This window comes from Delphinus delphis, chromosome 16, assembly GCF_949987515.2.
Source record: "Delphinus delphis chromosome 16, mDelDel1.2, whole genome shotgun sequence".
NCBI classification, from domain to species: domain Eukaryota; kingdom Metazoa; phylum Chordata; class Mammalia; order Artiodactyla; family Delphinidae; genus Delphinus; species Delphinus delphis.
Genome location: NC_082698.1, coordinates 29,856,229 through 29,871,568, shown reverse-complemented (window position 1 = coordinate 29,871,568; position 15,340 = coordinate 29,856,229). Strand labels below are relative to the sequence as shown.

Below are 15,340 nucleotides of genomic sequence, written 5' to 3'. Positions count from 1 at the left end.
CGTACAGTTTTGGCACACGGCAGGCATTCTGTAAATGTTCGCTCCCTTCCCCAAGGAGGGTTTTTTCTTCTTGCTTCTCACTGTTCTCTGATGGCCCACCCTTCGGCCACTTCAGAGAACAAGCGCTGAAGGAGGAGGCTGGCATTATCTGTGGAGTTAACCAGCCTGTGTTGTCTTGCCCCCCTTCCTCCTCCTCCTAGGATGTGCCTGTTGTTAAGGAGATGCAACATCAGCCCCTGACGGGACGTGGCTGGGGTCTGGTCCACACCAAAGGAGAGAGGTGATGGCTGACCCCGGGGAGGGAGAGAAGGGGAGGGACTAGGCTTGCCTCCTGGGCTGAGAGTCTGAGGAGGGGTATCATTCTGGAATCTGCTGGAAGAACCCAGCTGGCTCCCTGAGAAAAAGAAGCGTTCGTCCTCCTGTCTCCACGTGACTCTGGAATGATGACCAAGGGTCCTGTTCAGAGGTGGGAATGGAACCCCTGCTTGAGCTGCAGTCCAGTGGCAGGCGCCGGTCAGGGTGCGATGCCCAGGCCCTGGGAGGGGGCCGTAGCAGCCAGAGTGACACAAAATCAAACTCCTGGCCCTCAGAATGGCCCCTCCCCAGAACAGGGCTGGCAGCTGAGTAGATGCCTGAAGAGGTCACGTGGGTGATTCGCAATTCTGTGCCTGGCGAGGGGCCTCGACACAGGTACTGCCATTGCTTCTCACAGCTTGAATGTCACTGTGGGGAGACTGTCTCAGATCCTGGGCCTCCAGGGACTCCATTTTTTCTACCCAACCCACCCCTTGACCCTGGGCAGCGTGAGAGACGGTGCTTTTGTGTAACCAGCCAGCCCGAATGGAGAAGGGAGAGCACAGGTTGGGGACAGACTGCCCGGACAGACTCCTTCCTCCGTCCCGTTCCAGCAGCATGCATCTCGGTAAAACTGGGATGATTACAGCACTTTCCTCCGGGGATTGTTGTGAGGATTCAACAAGTTGATTCCTATCTAGTTTAGAGCTGACCCAGACATGCTGAGCTCACTAAATGGAAGCTATTATCGTCATTTAAGGGGTACATTCCTGGGAAGAGGCGCATTCTTGGGCAGAGTAAAAATGGTATTATTATTACATGGCTTTTCTTGAAAAATGGGAAGTTCTGGCCACGCTGGCCCATCTTCCTGCTCTGCTGGAGTAAGGGCTGCCCCCTTCAGCGGCTCCAGCTCTCCATTTGCATAATCCCTTCTAGCCCATTCCGTTACTTGTCAGCCCCTGAAGGCATTTGCTATTTCTGTTACAAACTCAGGTCCAGCAGAAGCGAACAAAGATTTCAGGAGCCTAAGTGGGGCTAGCAGACAAAGAAAAGACTGAATTGTCTGTGCTCAGAAGGGAAAGGCAAGGCTTTGGGCGCCCAGGGGCCTCAGGGCAAGAGGAATTAGAAGAAAGAGTGACATTGAGCCTGGCTAGCTTGGGTGGGGCTCTGTGCCCACCCATCCGTGGCTGGTTCAGCACAGACCGGTAAACACACTGGACTGAGGCATTGGGCTTGGAAAGCCTGGGCTCCTGGCCCACTGGGGAGGTCTGTTATTTGCGGGCAGGTGATGCTGAGTTGGTTCAGTACCTGCCTGTCCTCTGTATCTTCAGCCTCGTATTTCTTCCAACACAAGCATCTTTGGGTCAGGGAACTTGACGCCCTCATTGTCACAGTCCTCATGGGAGGGACCCAGTGCTTGTCACACGGGAGGGAGGCTCTCAATAAATGCTTGTTGAATGAATATATGAACGAATGCAGAGAGCTAGCTTTCTGGTACAGCAATCCAAGAATTTAGCTAGACTTTTTAGAAAGCCTCCGAGTCCCATTCCCATCCCGTGCCCTGGGCTCCTCCATCTGGCTGGAGGAAGGCAATATGGGGACAGCAGCCATGTCACCTTCACTTACCATTGCATGCCCAGAGCCTAGCTCAGTACCTGGCACATAATAGGTGCTCAACCAATATTCGTTGAAAGAGTGAATGAATGAAAGAATGAATCTAATGGAAAGCCTTCTTACCCTGGAGTCAGGATACTGCAGTTGTGCTCTTAGCAGCTGGAGGGATTCTGAACTCCTCTTTTAACTCATCTGGCCCCACCCACCAAGCAGGGTAAAACCACACAAATATACCCAGTTATGAGAGACTCAGCGTGCAGGATTTCACGGTTATTACTCATAAGGCATCTTCTGAAGTTCGCTGTCACCTCGGATCTACCGATGTCCTTGTCAGGCTGTCACACTAGCTGTCTTAGCCCTTATTTCTCGTGTTGTGTGTGCAGCCAATCAGTGGACACTGTTATCTTGTTATTTACCATTGCATTTGGAACCATCACCTCTGTGGGCTTTGGGTTTTACTTATCTCACTATCTTAGATCCACTTGTTCTTTTCTAAAAAGGCAGCATCTTCCAGAATGACGAGGGAATAGCGTGAATGGGGACAGCGCTGTCTGTTACCCCCTGACAAGATGCGGTGGTGGCACAGGGCTCCGGCTTTGGCTCGGGGACCAGCTGGCTCGTGACCTTGGGCAGATCACTTCATCTCTCTGGAGCCTCATCTCTGGGGCCCTTTCAGATCTTTAATTCCATGTCAACACACAGGAGTGGGCTTCCCAGAAGTGGAGCGATTTTTAAGTGGGTGTATCTTTTCTGTGAAACTGTAGCTGTTTTTATTTTAAAACTTTTCATTTAAGCTCCTATTCCGAGTGTAGAAACAGCACTAGCTATGAGGAATTAATAGTTTGTGATTTATGGGGCATATTATTATTATATCAGAAAATGGTAGTTTTTTTTGTTAAATATATTTTTTAAAGGCTCGGTGCATTCTTTTTTTTTTTTTTTTTTTTGCGGTACGCGGGCTTCTCACCGCTGTGGCCTCTCCCTCTGCGGAGCACAGGCTCCGGACGCGCAGGCCCGGCGGCCATGGCCCACGGGCCCAGCCGCTCCACTGCACGTGGGATCCTCCCGGACCGTGGCACGAACCCGCATACCCCGCACCGGCAGGCGGACTCTCAACCACTGCGCCACCAGGGAAGCCCTAGGCTTGGTGCATTCTTAAGTGTGATTTTATTATATCTTGGGGTGCCTTTTCTCCCCATAAAGAATAGATCTGTGATTTATAACACACCTTCACTACTGAAGCTTGTCATGAAAGTATTCTAAGGTGTTACATCATTCCCACAGGTGAAGCTTCCAGGAGCTTCCAGGTTTCCAAGAATATTTCAGGGGAGACCAAATTGCAAGGTTCTTTCTAGAAAGCAGGGTAACCTGACACTAGCCATGCCTATGTCCAGCTACATATTAAGGGGGTCTTAGAAAGGAAAGGGCCCTTAGGCTCAACTCTCTTGTCATTTAGATGAGGGAAACTGAGGCCCAGAGTGGAGAAGTGACTTCCTCAGAGCACTCCATGTCTGTCCCTTGCTCATCCCACATCCCTTACCTGGTCCAAACCCCAGTCCCTGACACGTGGACACTGATGCACAAAGCCAACCACTGCTTATGCCTGGGGCAGACACTCTATCTCATGAGTTGCTTTCCAAGGGCCGTGTGATGGAAGGGCTGCTGCTAATTCAGCATTCCAACCAGCTCTACTTGCCTCGGACACATTTTTGTTTTCACTAGCTAGACACTAACACCCAGCAGAGAGTTTATTGGCATAATTTCTCCAGAAAGAGGCTGGAAGACTTCGCAAGTTCAAACTTTAACATTTTTATCAAGAGTCCCAAAGGGCCACCCTTTCCCTCTCCCATTATGACCACCAACCCCAATATGGCTTTCTCTACCACGGGCAGTCAGGGCCCGCAGAGCAGAAACAGCATAGGCCAAACCGGCAGACATGCGGCACATAATCAACTGAGCAAGGAACCGCCTGGGAGCCATCTTTGTTAAGGGCAAAATAAGCCGCTCATGACACTGGAGGATACAGAAAAGACAGGACTATCTTGATTCTTCTGAAGGAGTGAGGGAGGCTGGATGGGGTAAAAAACATGTTCTCAGAAAGCATGCAAAGAAGCTTCACAAACAACTAAGGTGACACAAATATCTCCCAAACTTCCCTTTTCAAAGATGGCCACCCCCGCGGTCCATTCAGAGGGAGCGCGCAGCAGAATCTACTGGGCATGGAGAGAGAGACAGGCAGTGGGAGAGATTTAGTTTGCCACAAAGGTTGTTAGTTTTGTTTTTGTTTTTTCCTTTATTGATGGAATTTAAAGTGCATATAACTGAAGGCAAAGTCCAATGCCTAGAGAAAGAGATGAGGCCCGAGAGAGAGGCTCAGAGATTCTAAAGGCGGCAGAAGGATACCCACCTAAAAAGGCCACTTGAGCTGCAAAAAGCGTGGGGCAGAGAGATAGAAAATGGGAAAACGAGAAAGGGGGTAGGGGTGGGGTGTGGGTGTGGGGAAGCGTTTGGGAGGAAGAAGACAAACAGCAGTTCAGAAATTCAGACAAAGGTGAGTAGTAGGGGTTAGTCTATATCCCAGGTAGGAAAAGGCGGGCTGAGCTTAAGGTAGGAGCATTAGTTTGGGGAAATGTGAGAAGGGGAGAAACAAGAAGAGCAATAGCCTCTGGCCAGGACACAGCGCCCCAGGGGCCTTTCAGATGATGGCAGTAGTGGTAGGGCTTCTCCAAGCCTCTGTTATGGTCTTCCTTGGAGACCCCACGAGGGTCTAGGGAGACTCCCTCCAGCCAGGGGAAGACAGGGGCTGGGGACCTGGATCTGGGGCCTCCCAGAGCTCCCCAGTGGAAGGCAAGTTCCCTTTGCTACTGGACTATGGCAGGGGCTCCACTCACCCACACAGGCTGTGCCGTCCTCGTTGGGCTCGTAGCCCCGACTGCATCTCTTGTTGGTCCGGCACCTGTAGCTTCCGTACGTGTTAACACACACGGGCTTGTCTCGAGGGCACACGAATGGGAACTGGATGCATTCGTTGGTGTCTGAAAGGCAAGGGGAGCCACTCACTGGGGGCTGTGGGCAGTGGATCCTTGCTCAGGCTCTGCTGCACACCCCTCCCCTGCCGTGACCTTGGGCATGTCCTTTCTTCTCTCTGGGCCTCAACTTCCTCGCTTCAGTCCCCTTGGCTGGCTCCTCCTGTGCTTACCTCTACACGTGGGGGGCATTCAGGCTTGGTCCGGGGTCTTCTCTTCTATCTACCACACTTTCTCTAGGTGGTCCCTTCGTACATGGATGATTCCAGAACTTCCAACTCCAGCCACGACCTCTCCCCGGGGCTCCAGACTTGTAAATCTGTCTACCGTGCATCTCAAACTTACTGGGTCCAAATGGAACTCTAGATCCCCCCTGGCCCTCAAGCATCTTCTGCCCCCTGTTCCCATCTCCCCCAACTCAAGCAACGCCACTGTCAGTCACTTGGCTGCTCAAGCAGACATCAGAGTGATCCCCGATTCCTCTGGTTGCCTGACCTCTGCAGGTGATCTAACAACAGATCCTGTCAGTTCTGCCCCCACAGTACCTCTCCCATTTGGCCACCTCCTTCTCACTCCTCTGCCACCAGCCTGTCCCCAACCACCAGCAGCTCTTGCCTGGATTTCTGCAGCTGCCTCCCTCCCGGCCTCCTGGCTTCCCCCCTCCCTCCAATTCTATCTGCAATTCAGCAACCAGGTGATCATTTGAAAATGTGAACCACATGTTTTTTACCCCATCCAGCCTCCCTCACTCCTTCAGAAGAATCAAGATAGTCCTGTCTTTTCTGTATCCTCCAGTGTCATGAGCGGCTTATTTTGCCCTTAACAAAGATGGCTCCCAGGCGGTTCCTTGCTCAGTTGATTATGTGTCCCATGTCTGCTGGTTTGGCCTATACTCTCCTGCTTAACTGCAAAGGGCCCTGAGAGCAAAGTCCAGACACCCTTCTAGGGCCTCAAGACCCTCCTTAACTTGGCGTTTGGCTCGTCCATCGTCTCCTGGCACACTGGCCTTCTTCCTGTCCCTTTGACACACCAAGCCTTTTACCTGTATCCTGGTCTTTGCTCCCACCCTTCCCTCTGCCAGGAAAGCTCCTCCCTCCAGTCTTTCTGTGCCTGGACCCTTCTCATCCTTCAGGTCTCAGCTCAAAGGTCCTCTCCCTGTCCACGCCATCTAGAACAGTCTTCAGAGAGCACCTTGCTTGAAGGTTTCTTAACTCATCTCGTCCAGCGTTCGGGTCACATGTTTGTGGCCTGTCTCCCAGACTAGAGCAGACGCCCCTCCAGGGCAGGTGCTTGGCCTGCACCCCCAGCTCCCCGAGCGGGGTGCTATGTACGACGCACACAGATGGCTGCTGGATGGTGAAAGGAAGCGGCGGCTGCACTGGGGGTGTCATGGGGTCTGCCCAGCACGTGGGGAAGGAGCTGGAATTTCTGTGTACATGCACTGTCTGTGGGGACATGAAGAGCAGAGGGGACTAATTTCTTCCTCAAGCCCCCCTTCGAGCCATCCTCCTCCACTTCTCACTTGTGGCCCTTTGCCCATGCAGCGCCCTCCACTGGAACACTTTCTCCCCTCTGCCGGGCGAACCCCTCATCACCCTTCAGGTCTCAACTCACACCTTACTTTCTCTGGGACACCTTCTTGGACCCTCCCTAGACTGGTTTAAGACCCCACCTTTGTGCTCCCACAGTCCCCTCCCCTCCCCCGCCCCAGCCCTGCTCAGGCTGTGTGGTCATCGCTGTTTACTTGTGTGCCCCTCCCACTGGCTCTAAGCTCCAAGAGGGCAGGGACTGCGTCCTCCTTGTTTACTCTTGCATCTCAGTAGCAAACGCATTCACCTGGGGCTGATGAGTATCTGCAGAGGGGACTTGGCAAGAAAGCTGCCTGAGCATCTAAAGGGCAGGTGGAATCCTTGGCCTGACCCCTCGTTGCTGGTCGCTGGGATGGAAGACATTGGGTTGAAGACCTTCTGGGTGCTGAGCCTCTAGGCTGCGCCTTGCCCATTCCAGATCCTCGGGGGACTTTTAGAAGGTCCCTGGACCCTCACAGAGCTGCCTCCCGGAGCCTGGCCATGCTGTAGTTACGTGCCCGCCAGCACTGCACAAGGCTGCAATTTCCCTTCTGTACTGTGGCCACATGCTGCACTCTGGTTTGCTCCAGTGCCCCCCAGCCATGCCCACCCTTGCTCACCGGCCCCCTTGCTTGCTGTTCTGTTGGAAGGAGGATGCACGCCCGCCCTAGCCACCACGGCCCCCTGGGAGCCAGGCCTCCCTGTGAGCTCTGTCCAGATGGTTGTGCGTCTGTTCCCCATGCTCACTCTCTCTGTATGCATGGCAGGAAAGCACTGTCAATTCCCAGAGCGGCAGTCATTCAGCCTGCTGGTCACTACCATCACTCCCACCTTGCCGAGTCACCTGGCGGTGGTCTTGGCATCTGAAGCCTCAGGGACAAACAACACATTCGCCTCCTCACCCTTCCGCCCCTTGTCTGCAACCTGAGCCTTGCCAGGGCCCAGGCTGACATTCCCCAGTGAGAGGCCGGCCTCTGCCTTGTCCCCTGGTACCGGCAGGCAACTCACCCATGCAATGGCCATTTTCCTGCTGGGAGAATCCTTGGCCGCACTGCAAGGTAGGCAGAAGCAGAGACACTAGTGAGTTGAGAAGATCCCATCTCAGGTCCCCTCCTAGTTACAGCCGCAGAGCAGCTGTCACCCTGACCCCAGCATGAGGGCTGCTCTTAGCTCTGCGCCTGGGAGATCCCCTTCCCGCCAGGCCCCTTCCCTTGCACTGAGAATAGGAGACTGGGCGGGGAGGCCACGGACAGATCCGTGCAAACTCCTGCTCACTCCCCTTGCATGGGATCCACACGCCTGCACCGGGACACCTAACAGAGTCTGTCCCTCCTGTGGCATCACCCTGAGACAGGCCGGGTCTCAGGAAGGCAAAGTGTAGAGAGGGGTGGAGAAGCTTTTAGAGGTGTCTGCTCACTCCCCGCACCCCCTTCTCTGAGAACCTTCCCCACTCACAAGGGGTGGGTGCCTGCAAGCCAGGCCGTCCCCCACCTCTGGGCAGGGCTGACTGGACAAGAGGTGGACATCCCAGCAGGAGGAGGGACTCAAAGGCTTTGCGGCTAGAAGCTGAACTAAGTGAGGCTGAGACAGATCTTGGCGCCTGGTCACGCCGGGCTGTGGAGGCTTTGCTGTGTCTATGTGGAGGTCTCATAGACAGCAGGCTGGTGGCTGGAGGTGGGGTGGCCGGGGACTCGAAACAGAACACTTTACACAAGACAGCAATGTTGACTGTTGGAAAAGACAAATGATGAGGTGCTGGTGCGGCTTCCTGGGGAAGGATAATTCTCCCCCCAGAGCCAGTGCACTAATGGCAAAGGTCTTTGAGCTCCTGGGGCCACTGAGCTGCCATGGCTCTCACCCTGAGCATCCCTTGCATTTTGTGAGCTCCTCTAGAACCCTCCCTGTAAGCCCCCTCTTCTGTGTGAGTTTACGTGGGCCCCTGTTATCTACAATGGCGTGATCCTCTCCAGAGAGTGGTCCAGAGCTCTTTCCTGAGGAGCCCCCAGAGGCCCTGCCCCGCCCTCAGAAGCAACAGCTCTGTCAGAAGCTTTGGAAAGAGCCAGAAGTGAAGCGGGAGACCTGGGGCCAACTGTTAACTCTGCTCACAAATGGCTGTGCGGTTTTGGTGGGTTGTCTTTCTTGGTCTTGGTTTTCCTTCTCTATAAAATGGGTGAAAAATGCTTGCCCTTCCAATACGCCAGGATTTCTGCGAGGAGCAGAAGAGATGTGGGTGTGACACTGGTGTGCAAACTACGCATGGAGGGGTCGCTATGAAGCCTGCCTTTTGCTAAGATGATTTCCATCATTCTAGAAACAAAGTCGGCAGATTCCTGGGAATCCAGCTTCAGCCCATGGGTGGGGCTTGCTTTTCTGGCTCTGAGGCCCAGATGCCTTTGCTCACCTCCAGGGGGGCCTGGTCCCGAAGTCTGTCCTCATCCCGCGGGTAGGGAATCTCCAGCACCGAGTTCATCTCCGTGCTGGCCACGTTCCGGCTGGCCATCTTGCCATCGGGCCATGTCACCTCCACGCTGCTGGCCTCATCCTTCCCTAGGGGATGAAAGGATCAGCTGCAGAGCAGGGGGCGGGGAGGGATTCTCCACAAAAGTATCATCGTTCATTTATTCACTCACCTAATAAAAAATATGAATTGAACACTGTTCTAAGTGCTGGGGAAATAGTGAACAAGGCAGATGAGGTCCTGCTCTTTTAGAACAATGCCGTCCAGGACAACTTCAGCAGTGATGGCGATGTTCTCTATCTGCTCTGTCAGCTGTGGTAGCTGCTAGTGGCGTGATTAAGGAACTGAATTTTAAATTCAATTTAATTTTAACTGACTGACTTGAAATGGCCACACATGGCTAGTGGCTACCATATTGGACAGCACATTTCTAGAACTTATATTCTAGTGGATTTTGGAGGGTAGAGAGTAAAGCCTGGTGGTAAACATGTTGACTTTGGAGTCCTGGGTTCAGATCTTGGCTGTACCACTTACCGAGCATGCTGGGAAGGACCTGGCGGGGGGTGGGCATCTGGGAGACCTGGGGACAAATCTCAGCTTTACATCTGACTTAATCTCAGGCGTGTTGCGTTTATTCGTATTTGTATTTATATTGGATGTTTATAGTCTGCTAGGGGCCGTCACTGGGAATAACCCTCTTTTTAGGGAGCTTCCACTCTAGTGGGGATAGACAGGCACACAGATGAACAAATAATGCCAGATATTGACAAGCTCTGTGAGGAAAACAAAAATAGGGTGATGGGATAAAAAGGAAGTAAGAGTAGGCTGGGGGCTTTTCTAGTCAGGGTGGTGAGGGATAGGCTCTTGGGGAGAAAGCATTTGAGCCGAGCTCCAAATAAAAGCTGAGGCGACAAAGAACCAAAAGGCAGAGAAAGGCCGTCCTACAAAGCTGAGATGTTTACAGAAACGAACGGTGGTGGAGCTCAGAGAACATTCATGGTGAATCCACCTGCACACATCCTTAAAGCAACGTGTTACATCACTGGCAGGAGCAGGTTGGAAAGATTTGTCAGGTGTTTAGGCATCGTCAAAGCCGGCCCCAGCTCCCTGCTTAAGGCAACAGGCCCGTCACCGAGGCAAGGTCAGGCTCATGGTGATGGACTGGGGTGGAGAGGAGTGGGGGGTGGGCCTCACCTGCTGGGAGGGGCCTTTCTCCCATCAGTCACCTGGGGAAGAGGGCCGTGCTCAGCACATGCAGGAGGGAGGCTGCAGCCCCCTCGTCGGTAGTCACCCTCCTGGGCTGACCAGACGTGGGCCTGGTGCTCGGGGGTCCACCAATCCATACACTCCCCCAAGCACCATTCGTAGGCGGAAAAAATGATGTCGCCCACGTGTGTGCGCTACTTTCCCCTTAATGCATACAGACACTGTTAGAAAACAAGTGAAGCTGAAGAGTGCTGTCAGATTTATAGCAGCTTTTGGTCACTGCTGTCAACCAGTGGATTTTACAATGATCGCTGCTATGGGGGTCGAGGGTGGTCTGTGCAACATTTTCACGTATGAAAGGGGTTCCCATATTTTAGAAAAGGGTTGAAGCTACGTCTAGACTTTGTGGGGAATCTATGTACAGACGCCTCTGTGCAGAGGTCTGCTCTGGGGTGGGAGCTAAGACAGGACGGCGTGGAAGGACTCAGCTGCATCTTTCTCCCCAAGGCCCGGTGCGTCAGTCCGGGGCTTCCAGAAGAAGGTGCACCTTGACAGCCACATCATCCACTTCCTGAGCCTCCCTGTGTTTGGTTCTCTATTACCGCCTCCAACCCAAGGCCCCCAGAGAAGTCTCTTTGTAGCGTTCCAGTCTCGGGCCGCCGTGAATTATCGAGGGCAGGGACCAGCTGCTACCGTCCGGAAGTGTCAAAGGTGAGTAGCCCCTGCCCCTGTGCCCGCGATGGGGCAGCAGCACCAGAGAGAGGCCGCTGGAGCAGAGACTCGCACACAGTGCAGAGACCCGAAGACGCGGTGCAGCTTCTCTTCCTGCGGAGACTCTCCCCTTCCAGGCCTGGTCTTGCTGGTTCTGGGGTTGGCTTTATTAAGCCAGAAAACATTTCTCATAAACTCCTACTGCCCCGCTCCCTCCTTCCACAATAATTCATTTTGGGGGAAGGGGGTGAAAATAGGATTGGGGAGGTATCAACTGCCCCCTCTTCTACTGTTTTTTTTTTTTCTTGTGGTACTCAGGCCTCTCACTGTTGTGGCCTCTCCCGTTGCGGAGCACAGGTTCCGGATGTGCAGGCTCAGTGGCCATGGCTCATGGGCCTAGCCGCTCCGCGGCATATGGGATCTTCCCGGACCGGGGCAAGAACCCGTGTCCCCTGTATCAGCAGGTGGACTCCCAACCACTGCGCCACCAGGGAAGCCCCTCTTTTACTGTTTTGAAGCAGTCTCTTGAGGTTCAAGAGATGTGGCATTTTTAGGGTGTTCAGCACCCAAATTAAATGGCAGATGTAAAAAGTAAACACTTGGGCTTCCCTGGTGGCGCAGTGGTTGAGAGTCCGTCTGCCGATGCAGGGGACATGGGTTCGTGCCCCGGTCCAGGAAGATCCCACATTCCGCGGAGCAGCTGGGCCCGTGAGCCATGGCCACTGAGCCTGCGCGTCCGGAGCCTGTGCTCCGCAATGGGAGAGGCCACAAGAGTGAGAGGCCTGCGTACCGCAAAAAATAAATAAATAAGCACTTTTCTACTAAAAAACAAAGGAGACACAGAAGAGCAAATGTTTCTCACCTAAGCCAACAGAACAGCTACATGAATACATTTTCCAGCCTGACAGAAGTGCCACAAATAACTCGAAAGAGCTGCCGAATGTTCATAGACAACCACGAACTTACATCCTGCCTCTGAATCTTGCTTCCTCCCTTCCTCCACCCAGGGAGGGGCAGGACTAGGAGATAAGTCAGCCGCGGGGAGAGCACACCTCAGTAGGGCTCCCTCCTTCGTCACTGATTACTTAGGCGACTTGGGTCCTTGGTTTCCTCATCTGTAAGAAGGGAGCGCTACCTCACCCAGGAAGGACAGCTCTTGCTTGGATGTCAGCCCTGCCCCGGCCGATGTGGACCCTCAGCAGCCCCATCCTCATCATCTCTTAGACATGGGGGGGCGCCCTGCAGTTCCCAAAGGGCTTTTGCGTGTTGGCAATACTGCTAGAGAGTATGCACCCCAAACTGTACCAGGTGATTCTCAGTGTTAGGGCACTGGATCCTCACGGCAGTCCCATGAGAAGGTACTAGTTTTATAATTTCTATTTTAGAGTCAAGGGGGATGAAACTTGGAGAGGAGAAGGGAATTGCTCACAGTTACCCAGAGAGGGAGCATCTGATCCCAAAGCCCGTACCTGCTAAACCCTTGTTCTACTGCCCACCCCACCCCGATGACCAGCCCACCATGGGCCAAGCATCAGGCAGGGATCTGGGATTCAGCAGGAAGGACACAGACCCAGGCCCCATCCTGGAGGAGCTGAGCCCCATGAGGGCAATGAACACAGTGATTATGTTATAATAAACTGGGAAAGTGCACCCACAGTATTGGTACCACTTGGTGAGAGAGGTGGGTGTTAAAAGTCATTTCGTTGGAGGATTCAGGAGGAACAAGAGCTTGTGAGGCAGAGAAGGGAAGGAAGGGGCATTCCAGGCAGAGGGCACAGCACTGGCAAAGGTATAGAGGTATGAAAAGGGCATGTGTGTTGAAGATCAGGGAGAAGCTCAAAGTGGAAGAAGCAGGGTGTGAGCATGTGTGTTAGGTGGGGTGGGTGGGAGAGGAGACAGGGCGGGGGGGGGGTGATGTGGGGAGGGACTTCGGAGCCCTCACAGGTGTGGCTGGCTTGAATCCTCCCAATTACTCTGAGAGGGAGAGTTTATCCCCACTTCCCGGATGTAGACACTGAGGCTGGGCAAGATGCAGTGACCTGCAGGTGTCTGAGCTGGGACTGGACCCCAGGCTCCTGCCCCCAGGTCCCGCCGTTCCCTCTGCCCCGGAAATCTCAAGTCTTCACGCAGCTGCACAAGCCAACGGGGCCTTTAAGCTGCCAGCCTGCGGGGCCAGTGTGCCAGGGAGCTGGTGCGCAGAGGAGGGCCCCTTAAGAGCAGCAGGGAGTCGCCTCTGGCAGCTTTTAAAGGACAAAGGCCAAGGAGGCACAGAGAATCGCGCTTTTCAGAAGCATTACAAGCAAAACAGATGGTGGGAATACAGTTGGGGGAAGATTTCTGCACTTTAATAAAGCGATTTTTATGTGGGCCACTGAATTTTCCTTCCCTAAATGAGCACCAACCGGCTTGGAGGCAGCTCTGAGTCACTTGCAAACCATCAGCTGAAAGGAAGGAGGGGTGTATGTGCAGGGGCTGGGGATGCCATCAAAGCCTGGGGTGGGCTGGCCCAGGGGGTGAGCCACGGACGGGGGCTGGTGGGGCAAGGAGATTATTGGCGCTTGTTTTCACTTACTGGGTTTGGTAGAGCTGCCTCAGCTCCGAGCTCTCTCGCTCGGAGCCAGAGAGCCTGGGTGTGGGATACGTGCGGTGGGTGTGCAGGGCTGGGATGTTGGTTCAGAGCAGCCGGGGTCCAGTGGGGCACTCAACAAGGGCTGTGAGCAGAAACGCTGATGTATGAGCCTGGCGGGCCATCTGCACCGGGGGGGAGCAGAGGGAGGCAGAGGGAGGCAGGGTGGAGGGCGCAGCGAACGAGGCCAGGGGCTCCCCCGAGCGGGGGCGTGTGGAATGGTTCTATAGGATGAAGCTGAAGGCCTCTGCACAATGGAGTGGGCCTGCTGGGAACCCCCCGGAAGAATGCAACACAGCAAGGTCCCCGAGTTTTCATTGTGTGATGCGATGCAGTCTGGATCCTCGGGGTGCACAGGGAGGGTCTGAGAAGCTGAGTCCTCTAACCACAGCTCAGTGCTGACCAAGCAAAGGCCTGCAGAGCTGGGAGGCGTTCCTTCTCCAGCCACCGAGAGATGAGCTGGCCAGGCACGTGGGGAAGAGAAGGGCCCAGGAGGCGGCTGCTGAGAGGCACACGTGTGCACCCACACACAAGTCCACGGACAAGCCGCTCACCGCACCTTGCTGCAAAGTCAGGAGGCAGGGGTGGTTTTGGAGGGAGGAAGGAGCAGGGTCAGAGGGGGTGAGCACGGGCGTCGCGGGTGCTGGAAGGGGGGCTTCCCGCAGCCCTCGCCCTTCCCTCGCAGCCTCAGGCCCGCATCTCCTTCTTAGTCATGCAGACGTCAAGGCAGCCCTTTCTGCATTCCTGTTCTGGACCTGCCCCTTCTCAGCCCAAATACCACAAAACAAACTGTTCAGGATTGGAAACCATCAAACTGTCCATCAGTAGGGGACTTGCTAAACAAATTGTGGATGTGGCCACACAATGCAATACTGTGCAGCACTAAAGGAAAACAAAGGAGACATGCACAGACTTGGAGTGATGGCCAGGATATTCCGTTAAGAGAGAGAGACAAAAAGGCAAGTCTGGGAATAACAGGGAGAGTATAATAATTTCTGCTTAAAAAGGTTCCAAGGCATATTTTTCTATAAATGTGCTCCTGTGTATTTTGCATGCAATAAAATCATATCAAAAGTATGGAACTGGGAAAAGGCCACCCTGGGACACTATATTTGAATCTGCTCCCTGCCCCTTCCCCTCTGCGTTCCTAATCCCCTCACCCTGTTCTGCATTTTCTTTTTTCATAGCACTTAACATCTAACATTTTATATATTTACCTAGTTGTTACGTTTATTAGGTGTCATATGCTACTCCTCCTTCCGCTAGAATGTAGGGTTAGCCGTGGCAAGGCTCTTTGTCTGGTTAGTTTTTGGCACAGAGTAGGTGCTCAGTAAGTGAGTAGAGACTAAATGAATCAAATGACACTGGCGGAGGGTGAAGAGGGAATGTTTCCTTTTTGCTTAATATTCCAAACATAGTGGCGAGATTATGGGTTATTTTTACTTCCTGTTTTTAATGATGTTATATTTTTTAATTTTCCTATAACCAGTATGCATTATTCCTGCAGTCAGAAAAAAATTAAAGCCTTCTAATTTGACTTTATTACATGCAAAATACACAGGAGCACATTTATAGATAACTATGCCCTGCGAGTGGCTCCTGGGCTCCTTCGCGGCCCTGCCCTCCCACAGCAAAGCCTGGCTTTGGCTTTCCTGGCTCCGCAGCTCCCTCTGTTCCGCCCGCCCTCTCCACCTGGCTCTGCGTGCTCCTGACAGTTTGGCCCTGACCTCCCTTTCCAGACTCCGCTCCTACCAGACCTTTCCTACTCTGTGGACACAGTGAACACTCCCACCTCTGGCCTTTTTTCAAACCAGCCCAGCCCCTGGATGCTCTCCTC

The 15,340-nt window shown here is 53.6% G+C and overlaps 1 protein-coding gene across 4 annotated transcripts in view; it reads right to left on the bottom strand.

Annotated features, from left to right (window-relative positions):
• CRTAC1 (cartilage acidic protein 1) overlaps positions 1–15,340 on the bottom strand; it is a 156,264-nt gene that overhangs the window by 17,326 nt on the left and 123,598 nt on the right. The window contains exons 12-15 of one of the 4 annotated variants that reach the window (XM_060034326.1): positions 8,904–9,049; positions 7,511–7,553; positions 4,800–4,943; positions 3,698–3,977 (exon numbers count right to left, since the gene is read on the bottom strand). In XM_060034326.1, coding sequence (XP_059890309.1) covers positions 3,946–3,977; positions 4,800–4,943; positions 7,511–7,553; positions 8,904–9,049 — 365 coding nt within the window. In that variant the 3' untranslated portion in view covers positions 3,698–3,945. The other 3 variants (XM_060034325.1, XM_060034327.1, XM_060034328.1) reach the window with 3 other exon arrangements.